The following is a 27,104-nucleotide window of genomic DNA, read 5'->3' as shown; positions in this document are numbered from 1 at the left end:
TAAAGCAGTCTGGATTCATGTTTATTGAAGCCAGTAATTAAAGACGTCCTCGTTTTGCCAGCACTAGAAAGCAAAGTTCCACATGACTGCACCTGGTTAAAGCCATACAACTGGACTAAGGTTTGTTCATACATTTGCAGTCCTAATTGTAAGTTGGAAAAAAAAACCCAGTAAACTTAGTATACAGGACAGTGAACTTTCATTTACAGCATGTATATTGTTAAGTTCACGATGTACAGAGCAGTCACTTCCAACGTAGTTAAATTAAATAAAATACGAAATTCTGTTCAGTTTAAACAGGTTTTTTTTTAAAATGCCAATAAAAAAAAGTGCAAACTTAAAATCAAGCAGCATAATCACAGCATTTTTATGGAGGGCCAATCTTTAAACTTTTCTATTTGCTTCAAGTTGAATGCTTTCATCTTTTGTTTTCATAGTTTAAACATGAACAGTAGATGCAGTCACTATAATGCATATAAATATAGGCATATAATAGTTTAAACAGTCTACCATACAAGTGTATCTGCAAATAAAATGAAGTTTCACTTGAAAATGTAAAGGCTGTTTGCATTTGGCCTTTGGTTCCAATGCTTGAAGATACCAGAATAACAACTGTGCAGCTCACCAAAGCCCACGGACCTTGGCAACCACAGGATGCTACATTACTTACAACTCTCTTCAATAAACTAGGAGCATTCACTTGCAATTAGAAACTGGAAATCTGGTTCTCTTTTATCTTTCTGCAAAGCTGGTAAGTTATACATCAACAGTTTTGATCCATTTTAGTATACTTAACACTTTTATAGATCTGGAAAGTACTTCAATTTTAAGTTTTAGCCATATTGCTAGAAAAGTGCTTATCAGGTTAGACGACAAAAAAGGCAGTTTCAGACTGAAGTTTTCAAACTGTATCCCATTCCAATCACACACTTTTTCCATTTTCCTGTCCAATTTGTGATGGTTTGGTCTCCAATCTCAGCTCTCAGTGTCAGGAGGACAGTGTGTAATCACTTCTGGTGTGGTAACTTGTAACTGGCACCTGTTCCACCAGCAAGTACATCCACATCCCCAGCCCCAGGCTTAGTCTAACTGTGATCTAGACAGCTGCATAACTTCAGGTCATACCGTTTATTACAAAAGTAAAAAAAAAAGAAAAAAAAAGAAAAATATAGTATTTTCAACAAAAAAAACCTGGCACAAGTAACATACTCATGTTAATGTTTGTAGGAGGCAAGTAAATACTCTTAGCTTCCTAGGTGTTTAGACAGACTTACATGAACAGCCTCTTGATGTCACACAGGATTTGAGGTTAACACCCAGCACTGTGTTAGTGGTCAGTCTAGTTCTGTATATTTAAGTAACAATATATATTAGGGAAGTTATATCCAGACATTGGATTTAGTACAACAAGTTCATATCAATAAAAAGTAAACTCTGTATAAATCAAATTGTGGTTTTTCCCTTCAGCATTAAGAGCACAGCATATGCTTGGTATCTCTAATTTCTGGTAGTGTGTCCATGTAAAACAAGCATACTGTGTATAAAATCAAAGTGCCATTTCAGTAACCAGAGCAGTTTGTTTGCTTTGACAGAATGATGGTTTGTGTGACCATGGAAAGAGCTCTGTTACAGCAACAGGGACACCCCCAGCCCATCTTTCCAAATGAAATGCTACATGAAAGAAAACACAAGCCCACTTCTTCAGCACGTCCATCCCTACACATTCATCCTTTTCAGGTTACCTTCACGATTGGAGTTGGCTGCACCTGCAGCACACGTGGTTGGAACTAGGGCTTGAAAGCTTTTTTTAAAAACCTCCAGAGGTGTAAGGCAGGAATCAAATTTAGCTTGGTAGCTAAGATTTAGTTACAAAAAAAAGTAAGACAAAAAAAATTGACTGAGAGTGTTCTGTAGCACATTTCATTATGGGAAAATGATCCGTCACCCACCATTCTTCATAGGCTTGCCTCTTGGCATAAAAAAAGGCAGAAGCTATCAGAAAACAGGATTTAAAATTAAATACAAACTGCCAAACTACTGTTCTTAAAATAAAACCAAACAGTGACTGTTTGTACTACAGTGCACAATAAATTCAAGCACCTTCTAAAGACACATCACACACTGTGCCAGGCACTTGGATCTAAACAAGTTTAGTTTCTCCCTTTGTTAGCTACACCAGAAAGGGCATCCACACTCTTAAGACTTCTTTAAAAACTAAAACAAGATTTATAACAAGAATAAATTCCCATGGTTCTTAGTGTTTGGCCTGGATTCTCCAATGTAAAGTAGTCTTTTAAAAACAGTGACTATTTACCCCGTGTGAAACACAGGATTTAACAACATTGCTCCTCTCCAGTCAATCCAACATTCTGGTTTCTCGCTGTCCCAAATCCTTTGCCCCTTACAGGGTCCATCCCCTACCTAGGCTTCTTTCACCTCATTAATGCTGTTGCACCACCACCCCCACCACTCCAAGAATACAATGCATTTGCAAACATACAAGTAGCCAATTCCAGTAACTCTGAAAGAAGGTTTCATTGCTCTTCCTGGCCTCGTGTGCAGTCAGTAGTACTTTAAAAAGAATTCTCCATTTTGCTTCTCTGTGTTCTTCACAACAGGAAATGCAGCTGCACCTGCTTTACCTCCAAACCAAAAGAATTGCCCTATATAAACTCTAAATGGTTATCTTATACAGAGGGATTTTATATGCAAACTTCCTGAATGTGCACTTTTGACTGGGACAAGGCAATGATGGAGTAAGCTCATTTCCCCTGCCCCAAGAAAACTGATAGCATCTGCCATAGCAGAAAATTCCTGGTCTTATCAGATCACTATACATAGTTATTTGGTCATTTACAGATGCATTTGTGACGTGCTATCAAGCTTCATTCTCTGCTGGAGGAGAGTTTGTTGTTACCATGGGGTCTGGCTTCCGAGTGATCCTGTCCAGCTCCTCCTGAGCATTTGCCAAAACTGTCTTTTGTCCTAAAAAGAAAATGGTTAAAGTAGTCAAATTTTAGTTAAATGTTTTAACCAATACATAAAGTTTTCATAAAAATCACTTTTATATGACAAGATATTACTTATTTCTCGTTATTTTGGCACCTCCCCAAGACATGGCACAATACAGGGTGTTGCCTGTGTAAAGACTGATAAATACTAAGGTTTAAGTCACTTTAAAAAGAGATGAAATGCTGAATTCTACAGCAGCATAAAGCACAGAAATACCTGTGATATGTTTTATAGCAAATAACATTTTAAAAATAACCATATTTAGGATTTTCCATAAAACTTAACCATACACAATTCTATTATTAGCACTGACAGCAAGGACTTTATTTAAACCCCAGTTTTACCCACAAGGTATGTGGGACACCTGTTACCAAAAAGTCACCTTTGGTTGCACTTGTACTTGCTGCACTTTAAGTATTAAACAACTAACAGGAAGAACTCCCCCCTTAAAAAAGGGGACATGAATTGCATATTCATGTAGTATCTCCCAGCAGTCATTTCAAAGGACTTCTTCAATTGGAAACAGACCCTCTGAAGCATTTCATGGAAAGGCATATCTTACATTTTTATACTGGACTCCAAACTTTTGAACAATTCCCTAACTGAACCATCAGCTTCCTTCTATCATTCTGAAAATTATAAACCCACAGACAAATTCATCACTGAAATTGGAACAATACATCCTAATGTGTGGAGCATACAAGCATTTAAGATTAAAAAGCTATATTTTTAGACAAAAAGTAGATTATATAACCATGTACAGCTTCCTTACACAGCCAAAGAATTTAACAAGCATCTGTTTTCCAGCTCAAATGTGTGTGAAATATTAGGTGGATTTTTTCCAGGGTACATGCTGAAAACATTAAGAAGGTAAGATTTGACTGTTAGAGATTTAAGTGGTTTTTTCCAAAGTACAAAGACATAACCAAGTTAAAAGGGTACCTTTCTTCACTGTGAAGGTTTTAGACTTAAGCACTACTCATAAGCCATAGCACTCTTAACAGCACCTATTCAGAGTAGGAGTATTTCAACAGAATTTAAGAATTAGTGCATCAACTATAACAGAACTTAAAATACAAAACACTTTCATGGAGACTAATGGTACCTTGGAGTTAAAAAATCCTAAACCCTAACACAATACAACCCACACAAAATTCTTGCTTAAACAAAAGTAGATCTAAAAAACTGGAGGGTTTTTTTTATGCTGGATGAACTGGATCCTGAAGCCTCCCAAAATCCCACCAAGCAGCTGTGTCTGAAATCCCTCAGCCTGGGCAGGAAGAGATGTGGGATAACCCCATCCACCCCTTCACCACCACTGCAGGGGAGCACCTTTCCCAGAGGAGGAACACAAGGAGCTGTTCCTAAGGCAATAAAAATCCCCCTCAGTTCTGGATCAGTGATACTGAACCTGGCTTCCAGGTTCCCCACAGATCTGTCAGGGATGGTGAAGGCCTTGGGCAGTCAGATGTGTCCTGCACAGTTCCATGTTTCCCTTGCTGGGTCAGAGTGAGAGCAGACAAGCCCAGCTCTTTACAGGAATGCAGGGGGAAGGCAACCTTAGAATTTGCAAGAATCTTCTTGTGAATATAAATGAAACCTTATTAAGTCTAGAAGACAATGTGAAGCAAAATAATCCACCACAGAAGCTACCAGCTGAAGTTCTTTGAAATATCACAGTCTAGACATCAAAGAGAGACAGCCCAGAAATATAAAGGCAAACAAGACGCTTGAGGAATTACACAGCATGAAAAATGGAGGTGACACTGCAGCATCTGCCCAGATGAGAGAGTTCTCTCAGGTAAGGATTAACAGAGCAGAGACGAATCCATCATTAGGCTGACCAGGATGCTGAGATCCACAGTGTCTCTCATCCTGTGACAGAATCTCAACATTTCACCCTCAGGATATTCATAGCTACGAGAGAAACAGATGGTCTCTTTAAAGCTAAATATTTTTGTCATCAACTTGCTGAAAACCTAGGGCTCTTTAAACGGTTCAGACATTTAAAATGCCTACAAAGACAATTCTAGCACATTTACTCACACAGAGGGTGCTGCTGTAAATAAGGCTTTCTCCAAGATATTCTCCTCAGCTCCTCCACAGGAGAAGAAGTGATGACCAGCTACTCATAAACCCAACAGGAGCTTTCAGATCCCAACACCAGGAGCCCTTACCTCCTCAGGAAAGTTAAATCTCCCACTAGTTGCACATGAGGTGTGAGCACAGCAGCTGAGAGGGAACAGGCACACTGGGGAGCAGAAGCCTCCGTTCTGTTCCCAAAGTCAGGGATGAGCGTGAGCTGCCAACTTGATGCAGCCAAGAAAAGCCAACTGAGACCTTGAGATCACTCAAAGTCCTTCCACCCAAGCAAGAGAACTGCTGCACCAGTTATGTCTACAATGAGATATTTCTGGAGTGCTGCATGCCATGTGCTAATCACTCATGTTCAAGGGAACAGTGACGGGAACTAAGGAAGAACAAACTAGTAAGGAAAACAGCTCAGCCTCTAGCAGAAGACTAATTTGGCTAATTTAGTCTAACAAACCCAAGACAGTTAAGACAGGATGCATGACTGCTGTCTCTAGATGTTTCAGGAGATAAATGACCTATTTAAATTAGAAGTTAATGCTGACACAAAGGGAAAAAAAAGTAAATAAAAAGGGGCACACAAAGCCATTTGTTATCTTTAAAAACTCCTGGAAGGCACATGATGTTCTAGAAGACTGAAAGAGGAAAGAGTAAAGCCCAAGACAGACTAGTTAGTTTTTACTCTAGTGATTTTTCTAGAAATTGCAATTAAGTTGTAGGTGCTTACAAACAGCACAACAATCAACATGGATCTATTACCAACAAGTTCTGTCAAGCCACCCAAGTTTTTTTCTATGACAGGTAACAGGTCCTGTGGAGAAGGGAGAAGTGGTTGATATCACATCTCACATAACCTTCATATAAATAAACTAGAAAAAAACCAGCCTTGGTATTTCAGAGAAATCATGTATTCTAATTCATAAAATTACCCATTAGTTATCCACAGTATTGGTCAATACTTTTGTTATCAATCTACCCTGTCCAACTGTTGAAGATATCAGATATCAGGTAAGCAGCCTGAAGGGACAACAAAGGATTTTGAAAGACAGGATTGGAGGAAAGAAGTTATTTATATAAATTATGAAAGTTGTGCATAATGATAGAGTGGCAAACAATGATTAAGCAAACATACAACCCTTTGAAACACTGAGGTAATTTGAGACAGGCTGCCCAGGAGGCAGAAAATGTACTGAAGTGGCTGAGCTGTTATAAAAAATCCTGATGAGTATGACAGAGATGACAAAGCCCAGTGTCACAGAGATGTCTGAACAGCAGCACAGTCTGCAGCACCCAGGAAGGGCCCCTGCTCAGGGCTGACAGAGCCCTGTCTGACACCACCCTCACCCCTGAGCACCAAAACCAAAGGGCACCTGAGCACAGGCCAGGGAGAACTGGCAGAGCCATAAAAACACATCCTGTACACAGGTCTGGTTCTGTAGCCCAGACAAAAGTCACAGGCAAAGGGGAGCAGCTCTCAAATGTGCAAAGACAAAGGGGTCACACTGATCTCCAGCTCCTCAAACAGGACAAACAGTATTGGGATGAAGAAACACTGACTGTACAAGAGGAAAAAAAGCTATTAAGTACTGGAATAAGCTCCCTGGAGACATGACATCACAGCTTTTATTTCAGAGTTTGTTTGCTTTTTAATCACTACCCAGGCACTCCCCAACATCTGATTTTGCTTCAGATAAAAAACATAGATGGAATAATACAAAACATTTCTAATTCTATTTCTATGAAACCAGTTAATTTGACACTGTGGTCAGTAGCAACACAAGGCTGCCTTTGAAGAAGCAGGGGACACCTTTCAGTGTTTAACTGAAGAGGGCACTCTGGATTAGGAAAGAATTAGTGAAGTATTTTTATAACACAGATACAATAATATTACATAAATAATATATAATACAAAAAATTTATTGTTATATTTAAATTTATTTATTATAATAAAGACAATTTCAGAATTCATCATGCTAAAACAAAACACACAACCCTCCCCACCTGACTGGTTCTAAGTCAAATTCTAGCCATCTTTGAGCTTTCAGAGCATGGAATGTCATATACAACCTTTCCCAACTAAAAAAAAAAAAAATAAAAAAATTTTTTAAAAAATCCTTATTTCCCCTCTGCAGGAACAGTTTCAGTTCCAATACCCACAGTCCAGCTGCTCTGTGTCTCTGACTGACACACCATCAGCGTGGCTGGCATCAAATATTTTTCATTTCCAGTTCAGATTGTCTGAGCCTTACATTTCCCTCTCAGCAGGAGGAACTGTGGGCTTGGCATCACCATTACAGTTTGCATCATTTCCCCAGCCTGGGGTCTATCAATAATTTAGTAGTGAAAGAACTCTGGAAGGAAAGCTCCTGAACACTCCCCTGTGATGCAACACCAGTACTGAAAAGAAACAGTTAAATAATCCAAGTGGGACATTTCTAATTTCAGGTGGAAATTAGAATTTTACACCACTGAGGTCTGCAGAGGTACCAAGTGTTCTGACAGGTTTCTTTTATATTCCCCTAAATTGGTGCAATGAGTTATCCCCACGTATCTCATCCAGTGCAGTCCCAGGCATGTACACAGACTGAATCCACCTGATCAGTGTTATCAGCTGTGTTAGATCACAACCAATACTGAATAATTCATGAGAGAATAACTTCAAGCTGTCATAAGAATTCATTTCAACTTGAACTCTGGAGAGATTTCAATAGTTTCACTGCTAACTCCAGTCCAAATCCAACAAACTGCATCTCCTTCAAGCAATAGCAAAGTGTCAAGAAAGGCAGGAATTCTCTAGTTGAAAACAAAATTATCACTTTTTGAGTATGATCAAGACTCAAATGTTATTGATATCCCAGCAGTACAACTTCACTCAAAGGTTCGAGTCATAACAGGCTCAAGAGAAGCCCTGGAGTTGTGATGTTGCAGTAGTTTAGTTCTTTTTTAAGGACTGCACATTTTGGCACTGTCAAGGTCTGACTGACCAGTGTAAAAGGTACACCCAGTTGGAGCAATGTGGGCCAAATAAAATATTATAGATCTGCAAAATAAACTGCAATAACAAGTCCAATACCTGATTTCTTGGCTGTGCTTTGCACTCCTCCAGCACCAGGACTTCCAGGAGAGCCAGTCTTTTTGCTCAAGAGACTGTTAAAGAAACTAGCCAAGACACCTTCACTTGCAGCATTGTCTAAATAAAAACCAAATATGTTTATATCACACAGAGCACTCAGAGCTGGTAAATGACAGCACTTATTTTTATATACATAAATACAACTCTCTTAATTATCAAGGAAATAAGCCTCAGATATGAGAGTCTGTCCTTGCTCAGTGTAAAGACACTGGTCCTTTGCATACTTTGGCAAAGTCAGAGATGACTGAAAGCATGTTACCGCTTTTCGGGGGGGGGGTGTCATCAAATTTTAATCTAAATATTTGTATGCTTTTGGGGTTTTCCCAAAATGTAGAAGCCAAGAACAAAAGTATTAAGAATGGCTGTGCAATTGAAACATTGACAAGCCCGTTAACAAACTGCACAGATGTTCCAGAGCAGCCTTTCACACCACAGGACTTTCCATAAATCAGAACTTGGAAATCCAGCAGTGCCACAGGACCCAGAAGTGCATTTTACCCCCTAAGGGAGGTACTGCACCACAAAAACAAAAATCAACACTGGTCCTGCCAATGGAGAGGAAAGAAAGCCCTCAATAACATGGAGCTGCATCCCAGGGCTGAGGCAGGGCAAGGTGTCACTGTCAAGGGACTTCATCTGCCACAGAAAATGACATTCCAGAGAGGGTTTGGAGGAACAGCTTTCACTGTGGATTCCACAATAAGTGATATGAAGTATAAACTAATAATCCAACTGATGCATATTAAATGTACATGGGCAACTGAAGGAAATCACAATATATTTGATCTCTGTCTGACTGCTTGGCAGGAACAGAACTCTAACTCAAGTCAGATAAATGACAAGAGAAGGAAAAAAAAAATCAAACCTGAATTATGTCATAAATTCATTTCTGTTATTAACTAACTATACCATTAGTGAATAAATTCAGAAATATTTCTACAGAATTGGATTCTTTTTTCAGGGAAGTAACACATGCTTAAAACAGTAAAATGCTTATTCATACTTTTAATATTTGGATCTGGTTTCTTAACTGACGTTATTGGTGAGGCACTGGGGACGTTGGCAGGACCAGCTCTGCCTTGAGTTCTTGGGGATCCTGCAGGGCCTCTTGCAGGAGATTCCTTAAAAAAAGTCCAAATCACACTAATTAGGGAACTTAAATGGATTAGTTATATGAAGCAAATGTAACATTACATACAAATGACTTTTTCAACCTTTATATTAGCACTGCAGTGCTGCACACTGGAGAAAGAAAACAAACAGCCAAAACACCTTTGGGGATGTGCCCCATTAAAAGAGAGGCTGAATCACTGTAGGAATATTTCAGGTCAATAATCATCAGATATTCCTATGTTTCCACAGTGAATTAGAACAAAGCAATTTATAAGCAACATTTTAAACTACCGCCTTATTATTTGCTTTCTGCAGTTTGGGGAGATTATGTAGGTTACATTTAAATTTAAAAAATGAACCTCTACAGATTAGAATCATTCCCTTTTCCCTAGAAGGAAACAAAACACCTCCCACTCTTTTCCTTGGATCTACTTACTGATGCTCTTGTAGGCGTTGCTGGCTGTTTGGCAAGGAATGACTGCAACAACAACACAACAAGAGTATTAAATACATTTCAGACAATAGAAAGGAATAAAATTGATTTTTTTCCTGATATTTACAGGATTCCTCTTTGATATTTATATACTTCCCAGCTCTGTCTCTAGAGGACTAAGCTACAGTGAATAATAAGCTTTGGTCCTTTGTCTTATACAGCCAGTCCAGAACACTAAGCCAGAATCAGACACCCCAGTCTGTAACCTCCAGGATATTTATAATCAGAGGAAAGTATTAGTAGGTATTTAAACAACAGAGCAGTAAAGAAAAAAAACAAGTTACTGCACAGCCAAATTTGACCTTGAAGTCTTTCAAGCCTCTGGCTGGAAGAAAACTGCAATGTTCAGACGTTAGGTTTTAAAAGTATTTATATTGTACAGATCAGTACAACTATGTGGTGAAATTCCAAATTGTCCTCTTCTCCCCTGACATGTAAATTATTCTGTTCTCAGTATATCTTCCTTTCACCTTGCCAAGATAAGTGGCCATAATTTTTACTGTGAAAATACAGTCTTACTGCACAATTACATCTGAATTTGCACAGCTGAAAAACAGCTACCAAGTGATTTAAAGGAGGGATGAAAAACTGGAGGTAATAACCACAGAGAACTTAAAGCGAAATCTTATATAGTTAGGACTTATTTTCATTCTTCCATTCTTACCTGCTGCTTCATAAGAAACACTTGCTCATCTTCTGCTGCCAGCTCTTTGTCATGGACTAACTGTTGGACAAAACATTTTGTTATTCAAGTAAAACATGAAATTACTGTAACTTTTGTTTATGTTTTTGTGATCAAAAGGGGAGAGACAAATCTTTAAGACCATTCTTTCCCTTTTTTTAACTCTTCTTTCACATTTAAAATAACAATATTAAAGAAATTGTCACTAAAAGAAAAAGAAGTAAGAAAAAATATTGGAGCAGCCTAACATTGCTGCCAGCCTGTGGGTAGAAAGATCCCAGAAAGATGAGCACTTGGCAAGTTGCCACCCCAGCATCTCTTCAAAGTCCTGAGGCTGCCTTGCTTTGCCTTTACACTGTAACCTCAGTGCCTTGTGTGTAAAGGGGTAAATTGCTGAGGTCCTAAAACAGAATTTGCCATTTTCTAAAAGTGTTTCTGCCCCACACATGCAAAAATGGTATAATCTGAAATATAATATTTCTGGACTGCCTTTCATTCAATAAGGTGAATTTGATTGCAGTGTTTTAAATAACTAGGTAATGAAAGCCTGATGTTTCACACATTTGGATTTATTAAAAAAAAAAGGTTGCATTTATATTTGGAGTTCTTCAATAGTAACAGTCATTAGCAGCCATTCAAGCCACCTGCACTTATTTGTTGGGGAGCAGGGAAGATTTCACCCCTTTTTACCTTTCTTACAGGAGGTTTTACAATGAAGTCCTCATATGCATCTTCTGGTTTTACTGTTGTGAAGTTTTCATGCAAAATGGCAATTTTCTTCTCATTGTCCCAACCAGCAGGTCTACAAAAAGGAGGAAAGATTTGCCTTTTCAGTCACAAAAAGCTCTTCTACAGAGACCATTTATTGACTGCCCTCTACTTAAATAAGGCCATTTTCTTACAGGTCAGTCCTAATTCTCAGCTGAATTCCAAAGGTATAATACCCTGAGTCAAGTAACCCAAGGAATATGCACTAAATTGTTTTTTCAACTGGGGATTTCACAAGACTCTCACACGAAGCTTTTAAACACCACAAACCATTCAGGTTATTTTTATACACGTGAAGCCGTGCTGCCTGTACATGTGACTTACATAAAAACTGCATCCTTTTCTACCACTAAGGCAGGTGTGGTAAACTGGAAACCGTATGTTTTATGTACAATGTACTTATACAGCAGGTCAAGGTTCTTTTCCTCCTTAACTGATGTATAAATCAAGGCAGCCCCATCTGAGTAGCTATTTAAGGAAAATTATGTAGGATACACTTAATAAATTATAGTAATAATTTCAAAACATGAGTTTATAGACTTATATATACTAGATTTAGTTTGGAGAAGTAGTTCAAGGCAAAACCTGGAGCCAGTTAATACTCAGGGAGAGGAAGGGGATATAACAGGACAAGACTCATGATGTTTTTCTTTGACATACACAAAAGCCATCCATCCTCCCAGGCACTTAACTTGGGAAGTCAAACACTTGAGAGATTGCTGAGACTTCAGGTTTACATGGAAATTGCAAATTCTGAGGGGAAAACCAAGAAAAACCACCTCACAAAATGTAAGACAAAAGAACAAAACCTCCAAATCCCATGCACAATTTAAAAACTATAAATGATTTTATACATCTCTCAATATTTTCAAAACAACACACACTACACACTAATCTTGAAGTGCAATTTCTTGCATTAACTTTATGTGCAATTTAACATTAAAACATATTTTCTTGCTTCCAAATTACAGCAAATCTCTTGAGCACAGGAAGGATACACTGCAAGCAGAACCTCCGGATGTGTGACTGGATGAAGTCAAAGTGTTCTTCCCTGTAATCGTGCTCCTTCTCTAGTACACTCACTGCATCACACTGGGAGGGAAACAAAACCAGAGAAAACAATCATTTCATCCCAGCACATCTCAAAATATCATCTTTAATATTACACACACATCACATTTACTTTGAACCTTTGGTTTTGAAATGCCACCAATAAATCAAAAGATAAAATAAATTGTGTTACTATTAATCCAGAATTCATTCTGCATGTCTGTAGGAAGCATGCCTTCTAAAAGAAAAATTTTTCCATTGTAGCCAACAGAAGGAAGAACTCACTTTTGTACACACCACCAGCACAGGAATGCCCAGGTTGTGGGTCAGCACATTTTCTCCAAGGGGCAAAGAAACGTGTTCATCCTCCTGGCCAGAAGAAGGGCCTCTCCTCTGGGGTGATCCCTGGTAGCCTTCTTCAGGTTCTACATACTCTTGAAACTCCTTTATGACTATAAAGAGAGAGATCTTAGGGTACAACAAAGGAAGGAGTTCTTTTTAAACCATAATTAATCTCAATTTTTTTTTATTTTTGTACTAGGTGAGAACTGAATGCATGTTAAGCCCCGTTGCCCCTTCAAACACAACAATCATCCTCCATCAAAAGTGACAGCAAACTAAATCAGGTGGAATTTGGAGCCATTACAAATAACCAAAACGAGCTGCAAGAGCTGTAGTATGTACTAATGCACATTCCTCAATGTTTCATTAGGGGCAGTTGACAAAAGAAAACATAAATGTAGTTTAGCAACACAGCCTCTGCTCAGTGCAATTTGTACCTCTTTTGGCAGAAGGAGTGGTGAAAATGTAAATGTACCCAGAGAACACAAAGCTGAAACAGCCACTTTTTCTTATAAAGTCATTACTTAAGTTTCCATTACTCTGCATTTCTGTTGCAGGCAGCCAGTGCTAGAAATATAAACCCTACACTGCACAAAAACAGACCCAAGGACATCTACAGGTTAGCTCAGAGACTCAGCTGTGCTCTGGAAAACTCCAGTGGGGTCCAGGGGAAACCAGGTGCTTTCTAGGTTTTCAATTTTAATTTTATGGCAACAATGACTGTTCCAATAATATTGAATAGTATCAAATCCTGCAGCACCTAAGGAACAGTATTAACACCAATCTGGAAATGCACTGTGACCCCACACATGCTTTATCAAAACTGGGCTGCAGTTTACAGCTTTAATGCCCTTTTCCAGGGTGAAAGCCCCAGAGCAGCTAAATCTGTGTCCAGAGTGTGTTCCCAGGCACAGCACTGGACTCTCCCTCAGGTGACAATGCCACCTGCAGCCTCCTCCTGCTCCTCCCTCAGCCATGAGGAACCCTCAAGGAAGGAGCCAAGCACACTCCATGATTTGCTCCCATGAAGGCATCTTTATTTTAGGAACAGTGGGAGCAGACTGAGTGTGTGCAGAGTGAGGAAAACACCTGGAAAAAGCCACCCAGCCCCAGCCCAGTCCCAAAGGGACTCTATTCAGTGCCTCTCCCTGTGCCAGGTACTGCAGGCCAGCTGATACTGCTGAGCTTTAGGAAGTGTAAAACCTCAGGGAAGTTTCTAATACAAACCTTGCAAAATGAAGTCACTGTACCTTTTCAAAATAGGAACCATTCCTGCAATAGATGGGGGTGTGGAAGGAAGAGCAAATCAGAAAAACACTCCTGTTCAAAGCTGCACAATCTACAGTTTTTAGCTGAAATATAAAGTTGTGTGATTCTTGTGGAAAAGAAGAGAGCTCTAGTCCAGAGAAAAGCTTAAAACCTCAAACTAAATACAGACCATAAGACTTCCAATCACCAATTCAATATAACCCACTGTCCAAGGAAATTAAAAACAATGGCCTGCAGTTGATTTTAAAGGTGGGGAGGCAGTGCCTTCTGGTGGAGAGAGAACAGCAGTGCTCAGAGAGATGCTTCCCTCCAGGACTGCTTCACCCTCAGCAAAGGCACAATTCCACTGTACATTCTGCACATTCCAGGTGGGTACTGCCTATCTCACCAAAAGCAAATTCATTCCAGCACACTTAATAGAAAAGGGCTTTAAGTACTTACTTACTTTTATTAACTTTACTATTACTCAGACTCTTTCTACCTCAGAATGGAAAAATCCTATTGAAGAGAAGTGTATCACAGCAGTTTAAAAGAGTCACCATTTACCACTCCCACAATGGTTCAGATAAGCCCCTCTGACTTAGTCATATGTAAAAGAATATTTGACAGTACTGCTCTCAATTTACTACAGCACTGTAATCAGACAATATTCATTTCCCAGGTTTTGTTCATATCAAAGCAAAAAAATCTTTTCTTTACTCAGATACTTGGTAGCATAAACCCTTCAAATTTGGGAAATAAAAGCCTCTCCTGAAAACAGTAAGACTTGACAACATAACACAAAACATTACTCAAGATGTCACGAGAATTTTCCTAATTTAAACAGTAGAAACATCAGAAGTCTGATGGAAAATCCTCAGGGATTTCTGCTGAATGGGATTGAAACCACAGTCCTAGAGAGCCAAAACTCCCAACTCTTCCCTCTCCCCAAGACAGGTGTACCAAACCACAGCCACACCAGAGCAGCCACCAAGGCCATCCCTCACTCTGGGTGATCCACACATGGAGGGGGAAAAACCTTCCCTGTGGAGCTGAAGTGTTGTGTGGATTGCTAATAACACCCAGGGACTGGCACTGACCCCTGACAGAGACTGAGAAAGGGAACCCAACACTCAGCTTTAGTCCACAAGGGCATCTGCTGATGCTCTGAACAAATACCTACCAGAGTTAAAGGGTAAAAGCCATAGTAAGAACCTCCTACTGCACCTTGAACACAGTGAAACCACTTTAATCCAGAAACAAGTGGAAGTGGCTGTCAGCAACAGGCTTTTAAACACTTCAAGTCTTTAATTCAACCCCCATTCCCATTCAAAATTTAGTCTTAAGTCCAAGCAAACCTGTACCCCAGTGCTGTCAAACATTGCACTCTAAGCAGTTAACAAAGCAGCTCACTGCAGTTGAAGTGTTTCTCTGACACTCAGCAATTCAGTACTTTATCCAGACCTCCCATTTTAGGAGGATTCCATTTCTCACTTGATCTCCACCCTCAAGCTTTTAATGGACAAATTTCCTTGTGTGCCCAAACAACTTATACAATCTTTTCTTTTCCCTTTTCTCTAGCAGGCTGTGAAGATTTGCTCCTCCACATAATGCATATTAAGCAATCACATTCTGTGGGGTATGGAAAGTAACTCTTTATTAAGAAGTAGGAGACAGTGACTTTGATTTAAGGTTTCTGAACAGGAAATACACATAAGATGATGCCCATAAAATAGGAAGCCAGAAAAGCAACTGTTCATCTGACAAATCAGTAACATTTTGCTCCTTATCGGCACTAGGAATGAAAAAATTATCCCCAGGTGATGGCATTCCATTGAAATCACACTGACTGATCTCCCAAACTCGGGGCTTATCCAGGCTTTTAGAGTTTTAGAGTTTGGCATTTAACACAGCAAACGAAAGCAAGGTTCCAGCACCTGTTTTCTTCTCCTGTTACTGCTTATTTAGCCAAGGTACTGCCAGGTGACTCCGACAGAACAGCTGAACACTCCTGCCATGCAATCACTGGAAGCACCACCAGAAAGCACCCACAATTATTCTCAGGTTTGATCCAGAAACAATCAGATCCTCAGGCCTGGAGTACTGATGAACTGCAACAAGGAAATGGAAGGCAAACACTCCAACTTACTTAACTAGGTAGATCCTAAAGGCCCTGAATAGGAGTATAAGAAAAATGCAGAATATTTTTCTGAGACAACCATTCCCTATTTACACTCTAGTAAATAGTTTCACAATCAATTCACACAACTTTTACCTTTTTTGTGCCCTTTATCATCTTTACTGATCATAAATTTTAGTCTTGTGAAAAGAATTCCTAGGCAAAAGATGCCTGGGCAAACTAAGTTTCTTTTATCTTAGGAAATCTTTCAGTTGTATGTCAGACCAAAAAAAGGTAAGCAGTCTGAAACTAAGTAGTATCCCCTTCAAGCTAAATTAATTTTCAGAAAAATATGTTATTGTGTTTCAATTCTTCAGCTTCAAATGCTCCAGAGGACATCAGTATAATCACCATTTTACAAGTACACCTCCTTTCTGCAGTTCTGGATTCTTGACAGTTGTCTTTTCTGCTTTGCTGTCTTAAATAGGAAGGCAAAATTTACATATTCCCTGAAATAATTATTCAAATGTGTGTTATTTAAATAATGATTTATCATAATTGAGCTTGAATTAAATTAGAATATTTGACATTATGTATGTAAATTCACATTAGCTTTTAGCAAGGAATTTCCAGAGCAGCTCAGTGACAGGAGTGCAGACAGACTCTTGGTATATCCTGGACAATTCCATTCCTTTCAAGGCACCCTGTTGTTTCCACCTGTGTCCTGCTCCCATTCTGGAAGCTCTAACTCGAAAGGGAAGTTTCTCCTATTCCAGAAGGCCAAGAGTCAGTATCTCCAAGAGCAAACACAGGACCAAGGGCTGGGTGGAGAAAGGCCCCACAACCCCTGAAAGCAAAGCCAAGCAGTCCAAAGTCCAGCTCCATGGAGAACTGGGAGCCAACAAAAGGGTTTCTGGAAGCTCTTCAGATCGTGGCAATGGAGAAGGAACAACCCAGCAGCAGTTTGGGATAATCCTGGACAGCGTTTCTCCAGGGTCAACCAGAACTGTGGTGTAAGAGCCAAGGAAAGCTCTGCAGCCACTCAGCTGGGCCACAAAGGGTGCAGGAGCAGGAGAGAGGGAACATGGCTCTGCTGAAGGCAGGAAACACCTCCAGCCACGTGGTGTCCTGGTGCAGGGGGGTTTACTGGGATGGATTCAGCACATCCCACCTCTCTGTACTCTGTTCCTGTGCTCTGACTGCCTGCTCTGCACAGGCACTTCAGTAGCCTGGTTTTTACATATCTGGGCTATTGCACCACAGTGATTGTCCATGTTCTAAGGGGCAGTTTGCCTCAGGAAGCACAGGCAGCAGCATTTCAGCAAGGAGCACTTTGCTGGTGTAGCTTTGTGGATGGCCAGGAGTGGCCTGAGCACTGCCACAGGTACCACGGGCTGGGAGGGGAACTGCCAGGATGGCCAAAGCTCTGGGCACACACCCAGCCTCAGGGACAGGCTGCCAGAAGGCAGAAGACAAGGGTCCTGCACAGTGCCTGGGAACAGGAGCAGGATGGAAGTTTGGGCACATCGGGGCCCTGAGTGACTGAGGTGCTGACACAGCCCAAAATCAGGGGATGGCAGCAGAGCTCTGCCCGTGGGGAACTCGGCACCCCCAACCCCGCCTGTGCTTCCACTCCACCAGGGCACAAAAGAAACCAGGAGTTCCTACAGTATCTTAGATATCTCTAAGATGCTACTATTGAAAAGTCTTCCAAGCTCCTCAGACATGGCACTAAAGCTTTGCCATGGATGTAACTGGCTCCTGCACGGAGTGCACTCTTAGTGAAGGCTGAAACACTTCTCAAAACTAAAATTTAAGTGCACGAACTCCACCTTTATCTGGATTTCCATAAAATTTGCTGTCCCAGAAAAGTGCAAGTTGACTTAACTGTTATATTTTGATACTAGAACTACCTTTCAATTTCCCATCCCCCAAAAAAATCCCCCCCCCTAAAAACCCCAGAACTTTTTCTATTCAAAACTGTCATATTTTACTTTTTTTCCCTAATATTAACCTGATAATCAAACCCAGTGGTTTTAAGTTTAAACTCTAGCTCATATATTGTAGGTATAAGGCTTTTGGGAACATAATATTTAACATTCAGAAAGGATCTCAGCTATATAAATACACCTGAAGGCTCACAGGCCAAACAGATCACGCTGATCCCTAAAGGGAACCTCAGGAATATACCAGACAGCATTTGCAAGGTTTACACACTGCAGCACAGAGAGCCAGCCCAGAACAAAACCCCCAACCAGCAAGGATCAGCCTGAGTCTGTACCTCACCTGAACAGGAATGCACGTTCCTAAGGGCTTTTCCACTGAAGGAATTTATTTTGGAGTAATTCAATATGAAAACAGAAAAAATTCAAGAAACATTCAGAACTATTTTAGAAAAAAAAAGCAGCTGAAGGAAAGAATACTGCAGCAATGACTGCTTGCCAGTGCCAGGTTATGTCCTGCCATGGATATGCCAGGAAAGAAGGTTAATTTATACAACATTCCTGAAGTCACAGGGTAGGAATGGCTGCAGTGAGAGCCAATTAGCTGGACCAGGGTCACAGTCTGAGCTCCGAGACAAACAAGGGCAAAGAGATCTTCTGGAAGACAAGCACAGTGTGGGAATGGACCTGGCTTGGATACCACAGGAAAGCAAACACCTCACCCCATTAATGAATTTTGTCACCATTTTTAAAGAAGAGAATCTGTCATTTTATAGAGTTATTTTTTTTAAATTGCCCTTTCTAAAACCCAAATTATCAAAATCTCATTATTGCATGGGATATGGACCAATAATTCACTTGATGCTTTGTCAGCACTGAAAAACTGGTAGAGTTGTTCAAATAGAGTCTATTTGAAGTAGAGTTGCTGTGACAACTTCAAAGTCATTCCTATCCAACCCATTCTCAAAACACTAATCCAAAGAAATCTATCATTGTAAAAGAAAGCAGCAGGAGCTAATAAAAAAAAAAAAAGAACAAGAATACATAGATGTAAAGACTTACACTTCTGCTCCATGTGTCTCATCTCTTCTGGAGGAATCTTCATCTTATCAATGTGCTCTTGCAAGACACTGGCCCATTTCTGTAAAGACTCCATAACAGTCCAAGGTCTAGACATATCTGCCACAAACACTACGAGGGTGTCCTGCAGGGACTCTGCAGACACTGCAAACTTCAGCAGCCCTTTGTGGTACAAGTCTCCATCCAGGATCCAGACGTTACAGCGAGTGTGGTCTGAAAGGAAAAGGTGCAGTTGTAACTCAACAGTGGCCAAGGCCTGGCTTTGCTAGTCTAGGCTTAAACAGATGAGTGCATTAGTGTTAAATGGAAGGCCCAGCTCCCAGCAGCCTGTTTGTTTTTAAGACAGGTCCACATGTACATACCTACATTACTCAGCAGATACTTTCATTTCTTGGTTCAGAATATTTTCCTTAAAAAAAATAATTCCTGTTCTTGGGCTTTTCCTAAGGACAGCTGCCACAACTGCTTTTAAATCCTGCACAAGAGGCCTGAATTTGAACCACGCAAGTGAAACCAGAGGACACGACACAAACCGTGGGGTTGAAGGGGGGACCTGCCCGAGGTGTCCCCCAGACACATGAGCTGGTTGAACACTCTGGAGACATCTCCCACCAGAAATAAGCTGCAAACAAGATACAAGCAATAAGCAGCTTAGCTTTCTAGCACAGGAGTGGGAGGAGCAAACACAGGATAAACTTAAACCTACCCAACAAGGTTGTGCTCCTGCTCTTAATTCACACTGACTTAACTCTGGCTACTACTTGCAGGCTCCTCACAGGATGAGTACCAGAGAAATTACTTGGGATTTTAGCTTTTGTGTTTCTCCTCCAGGTGTTTTAATAGTGGCTGGACATTTTTTGTTCAAATGGGATCAGTTGGCATTTTACCCCAAAACAGAACTCTTGGCAAGAACACAAAAACTGAAAATGAAGTTTCATCCAGGAATGATGTATCAGATATCGTGAACAACCAATTCTGTCCACATTAAAAAAAAAAATTAAATTACTTTATCCTCAGAATTTTTCCTCTTGAAAAGGAACATTGTTTCTATCCATTTTTTGTTTCTATATTCTACACTCTTCCTAGTACCCCTTCCTAAGTATCCTCCATACTCCACTATGCAGAGGAAACAGTGAGTCTCTCTCTTGCACCACACACATGTGAATTCTTGAATAGACAGATCTGCAAACCAATCACTGCAGAACCCAGATTTTCAAAACAGCTACTGAGCTTCATGATTATGCTGCCTCACTGTACTTCCCTGCCTTGAGTCTTTCAACTTCTCAAAATAAATCCAATTACTGTGGCTATCATAACTTAATTCTAGGAAGCAATCCATCAGGATGCTCCTGGCTCCAGAAAAGACCTTGATTAAGAAATCTGGAAGGAGAAGAGATTACAGACACATACATACTACCCCTTTAATCAGATCTTGGGTAAAATTCCTGAACAGCCAAGTTACATCAAGAAGCTGCACATGAGCAGTCTTCATTCGGGATTTGTTCTGCTCCTACTTAAGTTCTGTTGGGCTGTCCTAAGACATTCCACCATCAGCCATCCCACAAACACGGCACAGCCACACTTTGAACTTACAGATCTTCTCACTCCCACCTGCACACCTCAGACCCACCCTTCAGAAAACAGCTGGGACAATCCCTGTGCATCCAAGAAATGCATATTCAGCACTGTTCCCCCTTCCTCCCCCCACTTCAGGACACATCCCACTGGTGTCCCACGGGATTCTCACAGCACTCAGTGTTCACATCTAAAGCTGTCAAAGACCTCTGAAGATAGAGGGAGGGCCTGGTAAAAGTTTGGAAAACAGAAAGCAAGGTGGGGCATAATGTGAACCCATTTACACATTTCCCATCACACAACAGTAATGAAACATCTGGGCAGGACTGTTACACTCTGCATTCTAGAAACCTCCTTTGCACATTCCCAACATAGCAACCTGCCAGGGAATAAACACCCGGTGAGCCTTCTGTGAGCTAAAGGCTATAAATAGACATGAACTGTGTCTGTGCACAACTGTCTCCTTGGAGCATGAATGAAACTTTTAAAAACATAACTAAGTCTGCCTATAGCTCACCAAAGTTTACAGCTCTGACCAGCACTTTGATGGATTCTCCTGTGGGGAGTGCTTGGATTGCAGAAAAGACTCTCACACCTGGACAAGTAACAAAAATGAATAAATATCCTAATTCACAGCTTCTAAGTCACCCTTTATAGCCAGTATCTAAGGGTTTGTTTGCTAAACACCTTTGTCCCACTTCAGAATTTCATTTTTGCTTAACACCTGGAATGCAGACTGGAACTGGGACACAGGTGGAACTAGAAAGCATTTGGAACTATCACTCAAATGAAACCAGAAAGACTGCCAGAAAGACTGGAAGCCTGTCACTCACATTAAAATGTACTTTAACAAAACATGTAACACTGTATGAAAAGGAAAGGGTTTGCTCCTTTCTTACAGGACATAGATATGTCTTGTGATTGATGTTTGCTAAAATATACAACACCCTTCAAAACACAGCACTGGTTGCTCACAGTTTGGCAAAGGCCTTGATGGCAAAGTCAGCTTTGTCAGCACCACATCAAGCTCCTGATTAGTAACGAATGACAACTGGGCCCTTCATAGTGGCCATGGCAAGAGACACCAAAACAGAGCAAATCATTACCAGATCCTGTTGGAAGAGCAGGTGGTACTTATTACTGCTAAAATACATCTCTAAATCCTGTCAATACTCCATTATCCCTTCAGTCATGAAAAAGATTTGCCAACTTGGATGAATTTTACTGCAGATGGTGGACTGTGTGAACTGCAACTGCATCTGCATTTATTCCAAAGGCACAATTAGATATCCCTTGTCCAAGCTGTGAAGAGAAGCAAAAAAGGAGAAAACTTTCAAAAGAACCACTTTAAAGATGTTGACAAAAAAGACAATTTTCCCATTAGAAACCAGTGTACCAGCAAGACTTGGCTCAAAGTGGAACAACCAGTTCAACTGGAATATGCATAGGATATGAGTGAGGCCAGTCCAAACCTGAGGCAAAACTCAAGACTGCTTGATTCTGTTACAAGTAAGAATTCAACAGCAGAGTGGCTTAGCTTCCCTGGCACAGTCAGGACAGCTGGGTTACATTTGCAATCTGAGGCAGCTCAGAAAGTCCTGTGGTGTTTGTAGTTTCCAGCTGACCCACCAGGCTGGCTGGCTCACTGCTCTGCTGCACATCCTCAGTGTAACTCTGCCCCATCACTGCAAGACATCCTGAAAGCTCCTCTACAAACACAGAGCCTTTATGGAAATTATGCAGAGCTTCTCTTCTACCTCCTACAAATTCAAATTCTTAGTTCTCAAAAGCAGACTAACCAGCACAGACACAAAACATCTGTTCATCACAAAGACAGGCAAAAATTAAAACCGGCCTCACTCCCTGAGAAATTCCACTAACCGAGGGCTCTCAGGCCTGGGCTCCAAGTCAGGGAATATCCCAAGTTAACTTCCCAGCCAGTGCTGTAAGTGCTTTCCTCCAGATGGTGGTGGTGTATGCAGGAGCTGCCATATGCTCCAGGGATAACGTACCTGGGGATTTAGGAGAATGCTCTCTCTCAGGCACCTCCAAACCTCTGCTCAAACACATGCCTTGGGCAGAATTTGGGATGGTACCCCAGGAAAGAGACTTTTCAGGCAGAGAATCAGTAGCAGACTTGGATTCTAAGTTCCCCTGAGCCCTGGGGGGCAAAGCCCTGCATGTCACACTGAACCAGGAGCACTTGACAGACCTGGAGTAGCTGGCTGCCAACACAGGGGCCATGTGCATTTGGCCACCCATGTGACACCCAAAATGAGACAAGCAGACTTAAAACACTTCCAGACTTAGGAGCAAAGATAAACGCACACCCCATCTCCTCCTGTCTCCAACCTTCCCCAAAACAGGACTACTCTGATCATTAGACCAGCATTGGCCACTGCCCAGAAACCAGCAGGTAACAGGGAAAACCAAAAAGTTGCTGCATGAGCCACAGGGGCCCTTCAAGAAAAAATGCTTTCTGTGCATTAGTTTAAATCCCCCACAAGCTAAAAAGAACTTAATCCTTAGGGCAAAAGTAACTGTAAACTAACATGTGCATCCAGCAATCTAGAGAAACTCTACTTTAAATGTAGGAGAAGCCAAGTTCAAATATCCCTTAAAGAGGAAGGGGGGAGTGATAGGATAAGATACAACACAGATTTTCCTTAAGATTTCCAAAGGGAGGTGGGAGGTAGATAATGACTCAGCACTATGACTAAAATATTTCTCCTGGACAGAATATTATTCTTCATTTCAGAAGAGTGGAAGGCAAAGAGAGCAAACAAATCTTCTACCACTTGGGAAAGATGCTGAGAAGATCTTCTCACGCCACTACAGAGTTTCAGCTACCAGTGTTGATCTGACAGCCCTGGAAATCCTTGTGGTCTGGTCAGGGATAGGCTGGGGGATAATAAAAAGCAGATACCCTCAACCCCCCTATCTGGTAGTGAGCTCCTGAATGCCTGTCCTGAGTTTCCTCATGGCTTCCAAGAATTGTGGGTCAATTATACAGCCTTTGTTCCCAAATCCATATCTGAGCATACACACATCTGAAGCACACAGAGTTTAAAAATCAAATCCCAACCTGTCCTAGAGAAGAAAGAGTGTTATCTCAGCCTGCTGGGAGGTCCTGACCCACTTTGCTATTTATTTTGCTTGCGGGTGACACTAATGAGACAGAAAGGAAAAAGGGATGTATTATTAGATCCTAACACATCCATTAGAAGGATGCATGAAGACCTGAATTCTCCCACTGAGTCTGCAAGTCAGTCAAAAAGGTCTCTTTTTTCCCTGCTAGTGCTGCCTGAGTTCTCATGACAGGCCTCTCCTAATCACCCCAAATAGTTATCACTTTCAGATACTCAGGAATAGCCACAAAATATTTCCAAAGTAGGGATACACTTGAGGTTTGATAGATAACACCAGGAAAAACAGCACAGCAAGCATTTTTCTACTTAGAATACCATCTCCTTTGAAGTTGCCAGAAGCCTGATGACACAGGCTGTCTTAACTGCTAATCATAGGGCTTTTTCCCCCTGAAGTGTTCACACCGAGCTAAAGCAGACTGTGCAGGAGGGAAGGCACTGACACCCAGACCCTGAAGGGGCCAAGAATGGCTCAGCACTTCAAATTACAGCCCAAAAGATTTTTAGGAACTGCAAGATTAGGAGGCCACAGAAAACACAGGCAATTTACTCATCCTCTCATTGTGCCTAATTTAGCATCCAAAGAGTTTCCTGCCACATGAGTGCAGGGCCCATCTCCATACCAACATATGGCACTTCATCACTCCTGCAAGACTCAGTACATCTCCAGCTCCAAAATACCATTATAGGAGCTTCCTAGTCCACTTGTTTTCAGGAACAGGGATGAACCACCATCACTGCTTCCCACTGCACTCAAAACTCAGAAGGAGCTCATGAATAGGGACTGTCATTCCCCTTTTTAAAGACAAACTAACCCAAGGAGTTGAGTCTCTGGCAGCTTGTCCAAAATGAGACAAGCAGAGGCACATTTAGGAGCAAAGATAACAAACTCAATCCCCATCTCTTCCTGTCTCCAACCTTTCCAAAAACAGGACTATTCTGGTCACTAGACATGTTTTCTTGTCATTGTCTCCCTCCCATACAGCAGAGACAAGTAATGATCAACAGCAACAAAAAGACAAGGGGTAAAGAGACAAGCTCCAACTTGAGCAAAGGAAATACTAGTTCTGACTCTAAGTTCTGTTCTTCACTCAATCAGCTCTAACAAAACATCTGTTACAGTCAAAACTCCACGCACAGCCCCCACAAGAAAACACCCAGGCCCTGAGCCCAGAAATCCACACTAGAATTCCGTTCTCAGGGATGTATCACTTTCTTTCCACAGTAGGCACAGCAAATGACGTTAGAGCTGCTACAAAGTCAACATCAGCAAAGGCATCTCCCCTCCCAGGGAATGGATCCCAAGAGCTGTCCAAGGGGACCTTCCCCTCACACACAGGCCGAGCTGCCAGAAGGGCAGGAGGGGGAATTCACCCTGACTGTGGAACACATCTCACTGCACAGCCATGGATACAGCTGGTAAAACACACAGCACAACCCTGAACCAGCTGCCTGGGTGGAACCCAAAACACACTCATGAGACCACAATCATTAACATGGCATGTCAGCTACTTAATTACAGTAAAGAGATTATGTACTAAATGAACTTACCATCTCTGTCCTCGTCGTGGATATTCAGATACAAGTATTCCAGTCCTCTGCCTTTCTTGCCATGCTCTGCTCCCTGTATTTTGGCCATGAGTGTGGTTTTACCTGAACCATCGTCACCTGCCAGTAAGTTTGTACAGGAAAAAAAAGGACACCTTCAGAATTACCTTTAACTTCATAGAAAAGATTTATTCACAACCTAATTAATCAGAAGCATCATTGTACATTCCTGAATTGTAGTTATTTGTTGTTCTCTTTCAAGTATTCCAGCTTATACCATAACAATAAGAATGAAGCACTAACTTATTCTCTATTATTATTTGTTTAAATATGTTACAAATCTAACAGTGTAAAACAAAAAGAGAGTAAACCTAGTGAAGACCAGACCACAGATCAAATTACATAACCCAACTGTAAGAAACCTATGTGTCAGTCTGTTCACATCATTGCTTTAAATACGCCTGGTTCCTACAAATAAAAAACCAACAAACCACCGCCCAAGTGCTCACATGTTTTACTTACCAAAAACGAGGATGTTCTTGCCCGATGGCAGCTTCGATCTGGACCGTGTGGAGACTTCGCTGAGGATAGACGACCTGGAAAAGCAGGGAAAGGAGCCGCGTTATCCCGGCACAGACCCGGCACAGAGCCCGCGGGCCCGGCCCGTGAGCTCGGCACATCCACCCCGGCTGGAACCGACCGGCCGTGGGGTCACAGCCACAGAATCCACCGCATTTTAACACACTGAAGGCGTGGCACCTTTTTGGGAAGGTTTTCTCAAACTGACAAATTGCTTTGCTTTCTCAAATTGAGAAATCTCAAACTGATTTCTAACACACAGGCAGCAGCGTCTGAAGTTGTTCTCCGTTATGACAGGCCACGTTACTACAGAACATCACTTTTCAGCTGCTGACTAACGCTCCCCGCAATCGGTGCTGCATTTCACACACATTTTCCTGCCGTTACGGGTATTTTAGCAGCGTTACTCAGGGCTAACAAACAAGGGACAGGCGATGGGGTCTCCCGGACCAACCCCGCGCAGCCGGCTCTCCGGCCCGCGCCCCGCGCTGCCCCTTCGGGGGCTCCGCTCCCTCACGCCGGGCCCAGCGCTGCCACGCGCGGGCCGGGCCGGGCCCAGGGCCCCGCTCCGCCAAGGCTCGGCCGCCCCCGGCCTCGGCCCGCGCTGGGAGGCCCCGCCGAGCCCCGCCGGCCGCTCACCAGAGGTTCTGCCCCTCGTCCTCCTCGCCGGGCAGCTCGGCCGCGCCGGGCCCGTCCGGCCCCCCCAGCTTCTTCTCCGCCAGCACCGGCGCCATCTTGGAGCCGCCGCCACAAAGAGTGACCTCACTGGGCCCGGCCCCGCCCGGCGGATCCCCCGCCCCCGGCACCGCCCGGCCCGGGCACCGCGACAGACCCCGCCCGGCCCCGGGCACCGCCCCGCGACAGACCCCGCCCGGCCCGGGCACCGCCCCGCGACAGACACCGCCCCGCGACAGACCCCGCCCGGCCCGGGCACCGCCCCGCGACAGACACCGCCCCGCGACAGACCCCGCCCGGCCCCGGGCACCGCCCCGCGACAGACCCCGCCCGGCCCGGGCACCGCCCCGCGACAGACACCGCCCGGCCCCGGGCACCGCCCCGCGACAGACACCGCCCGGCCCCGGGCACCGCCCCGCGACAGACACTGCCCGCCCCGCCCCGGGCACCGCCCGGACCGGGCACCGCCCGCGACAGACACCGCCCGGCCCTGGGCGGCACCGGCCC

The 27,104-nt window shown here is 42.4% G+C and overlaps 1 protein-coding gene across 4 annotated transcripts; it reads right to left on the bottom strand.

Moving 5' to 3' along the window:
• On the bottom strand, positions 1 to 26,762 carry DYNC1LI2 (dynein cytoplasmic 1 light intermediate chain 2). Of its 4 annotated transcripts, none has more exons than XM_032701629.1 (13): positions 26,562 to 26,762; positions 25,866 to 25,939; positions 25,347 to 25,463; positions 19,057 to 19,287; positions 12,628 to 12,794; positions 12,291 to 12,384; positions 11,617 to 11,752; positions 11,215 to 11,326; positions 10,507 to 10,566; positions 9,786 to 9,827; positions 9,240 to 9,357; positions 8,177 to 8,293; positions 1 to 2,985 (listed from the first exon to the last, which is right to left on the bottom strand). In XM_032701629.1, the coding sequence occupies exons 1-13, from the start codon at positions 26,654 to 26,656 to the stop codon at positions 2,879 to 2,881; spliced, it is 1,470 nt and encodes a 489-aa protein (XP_032557520.1). In that variant the 5' UTR covers positions 26,657 to 26,762; the 3' UTR covers positions 1 to 2,878. The 4 variants fall into 4 exon arrangements, with proteins under 4 accessions (XP_032557520.1, XP_032557522.1, XP_032557521.1 ...); XM_032701631.1 differs by lacking the exon at positions 26,562 to 26,762 and adding an exon at positions 26,377 to 26,395; XM_032701630.1 differs by lacking the exon at positions 26,562 to 26,762 and adding an exon at positions 26,103 to 26,309.
• Between the last annotated feature and the right edge of the window lie 342 nt (positions 26,763 to 27,104).

Source organism: Chiroxiphia lanceolata, chromosome 13 (assembly GCF_009829145.1).
Source record: "Chiroxiphia lanceolata isolate bChiLan1 chromosome 13, bChiLan1.pri, whole genome shotgun sequence".
NCBI lineage: Eukaryota > Metazoa > Chordata > Aves > Passeriformes > Pipridae > Chiroxiphia > Chiroxiphia lanceolata.
This window is presented reverse-complemented; position numbering and strand designations above follow the sequence as displayed.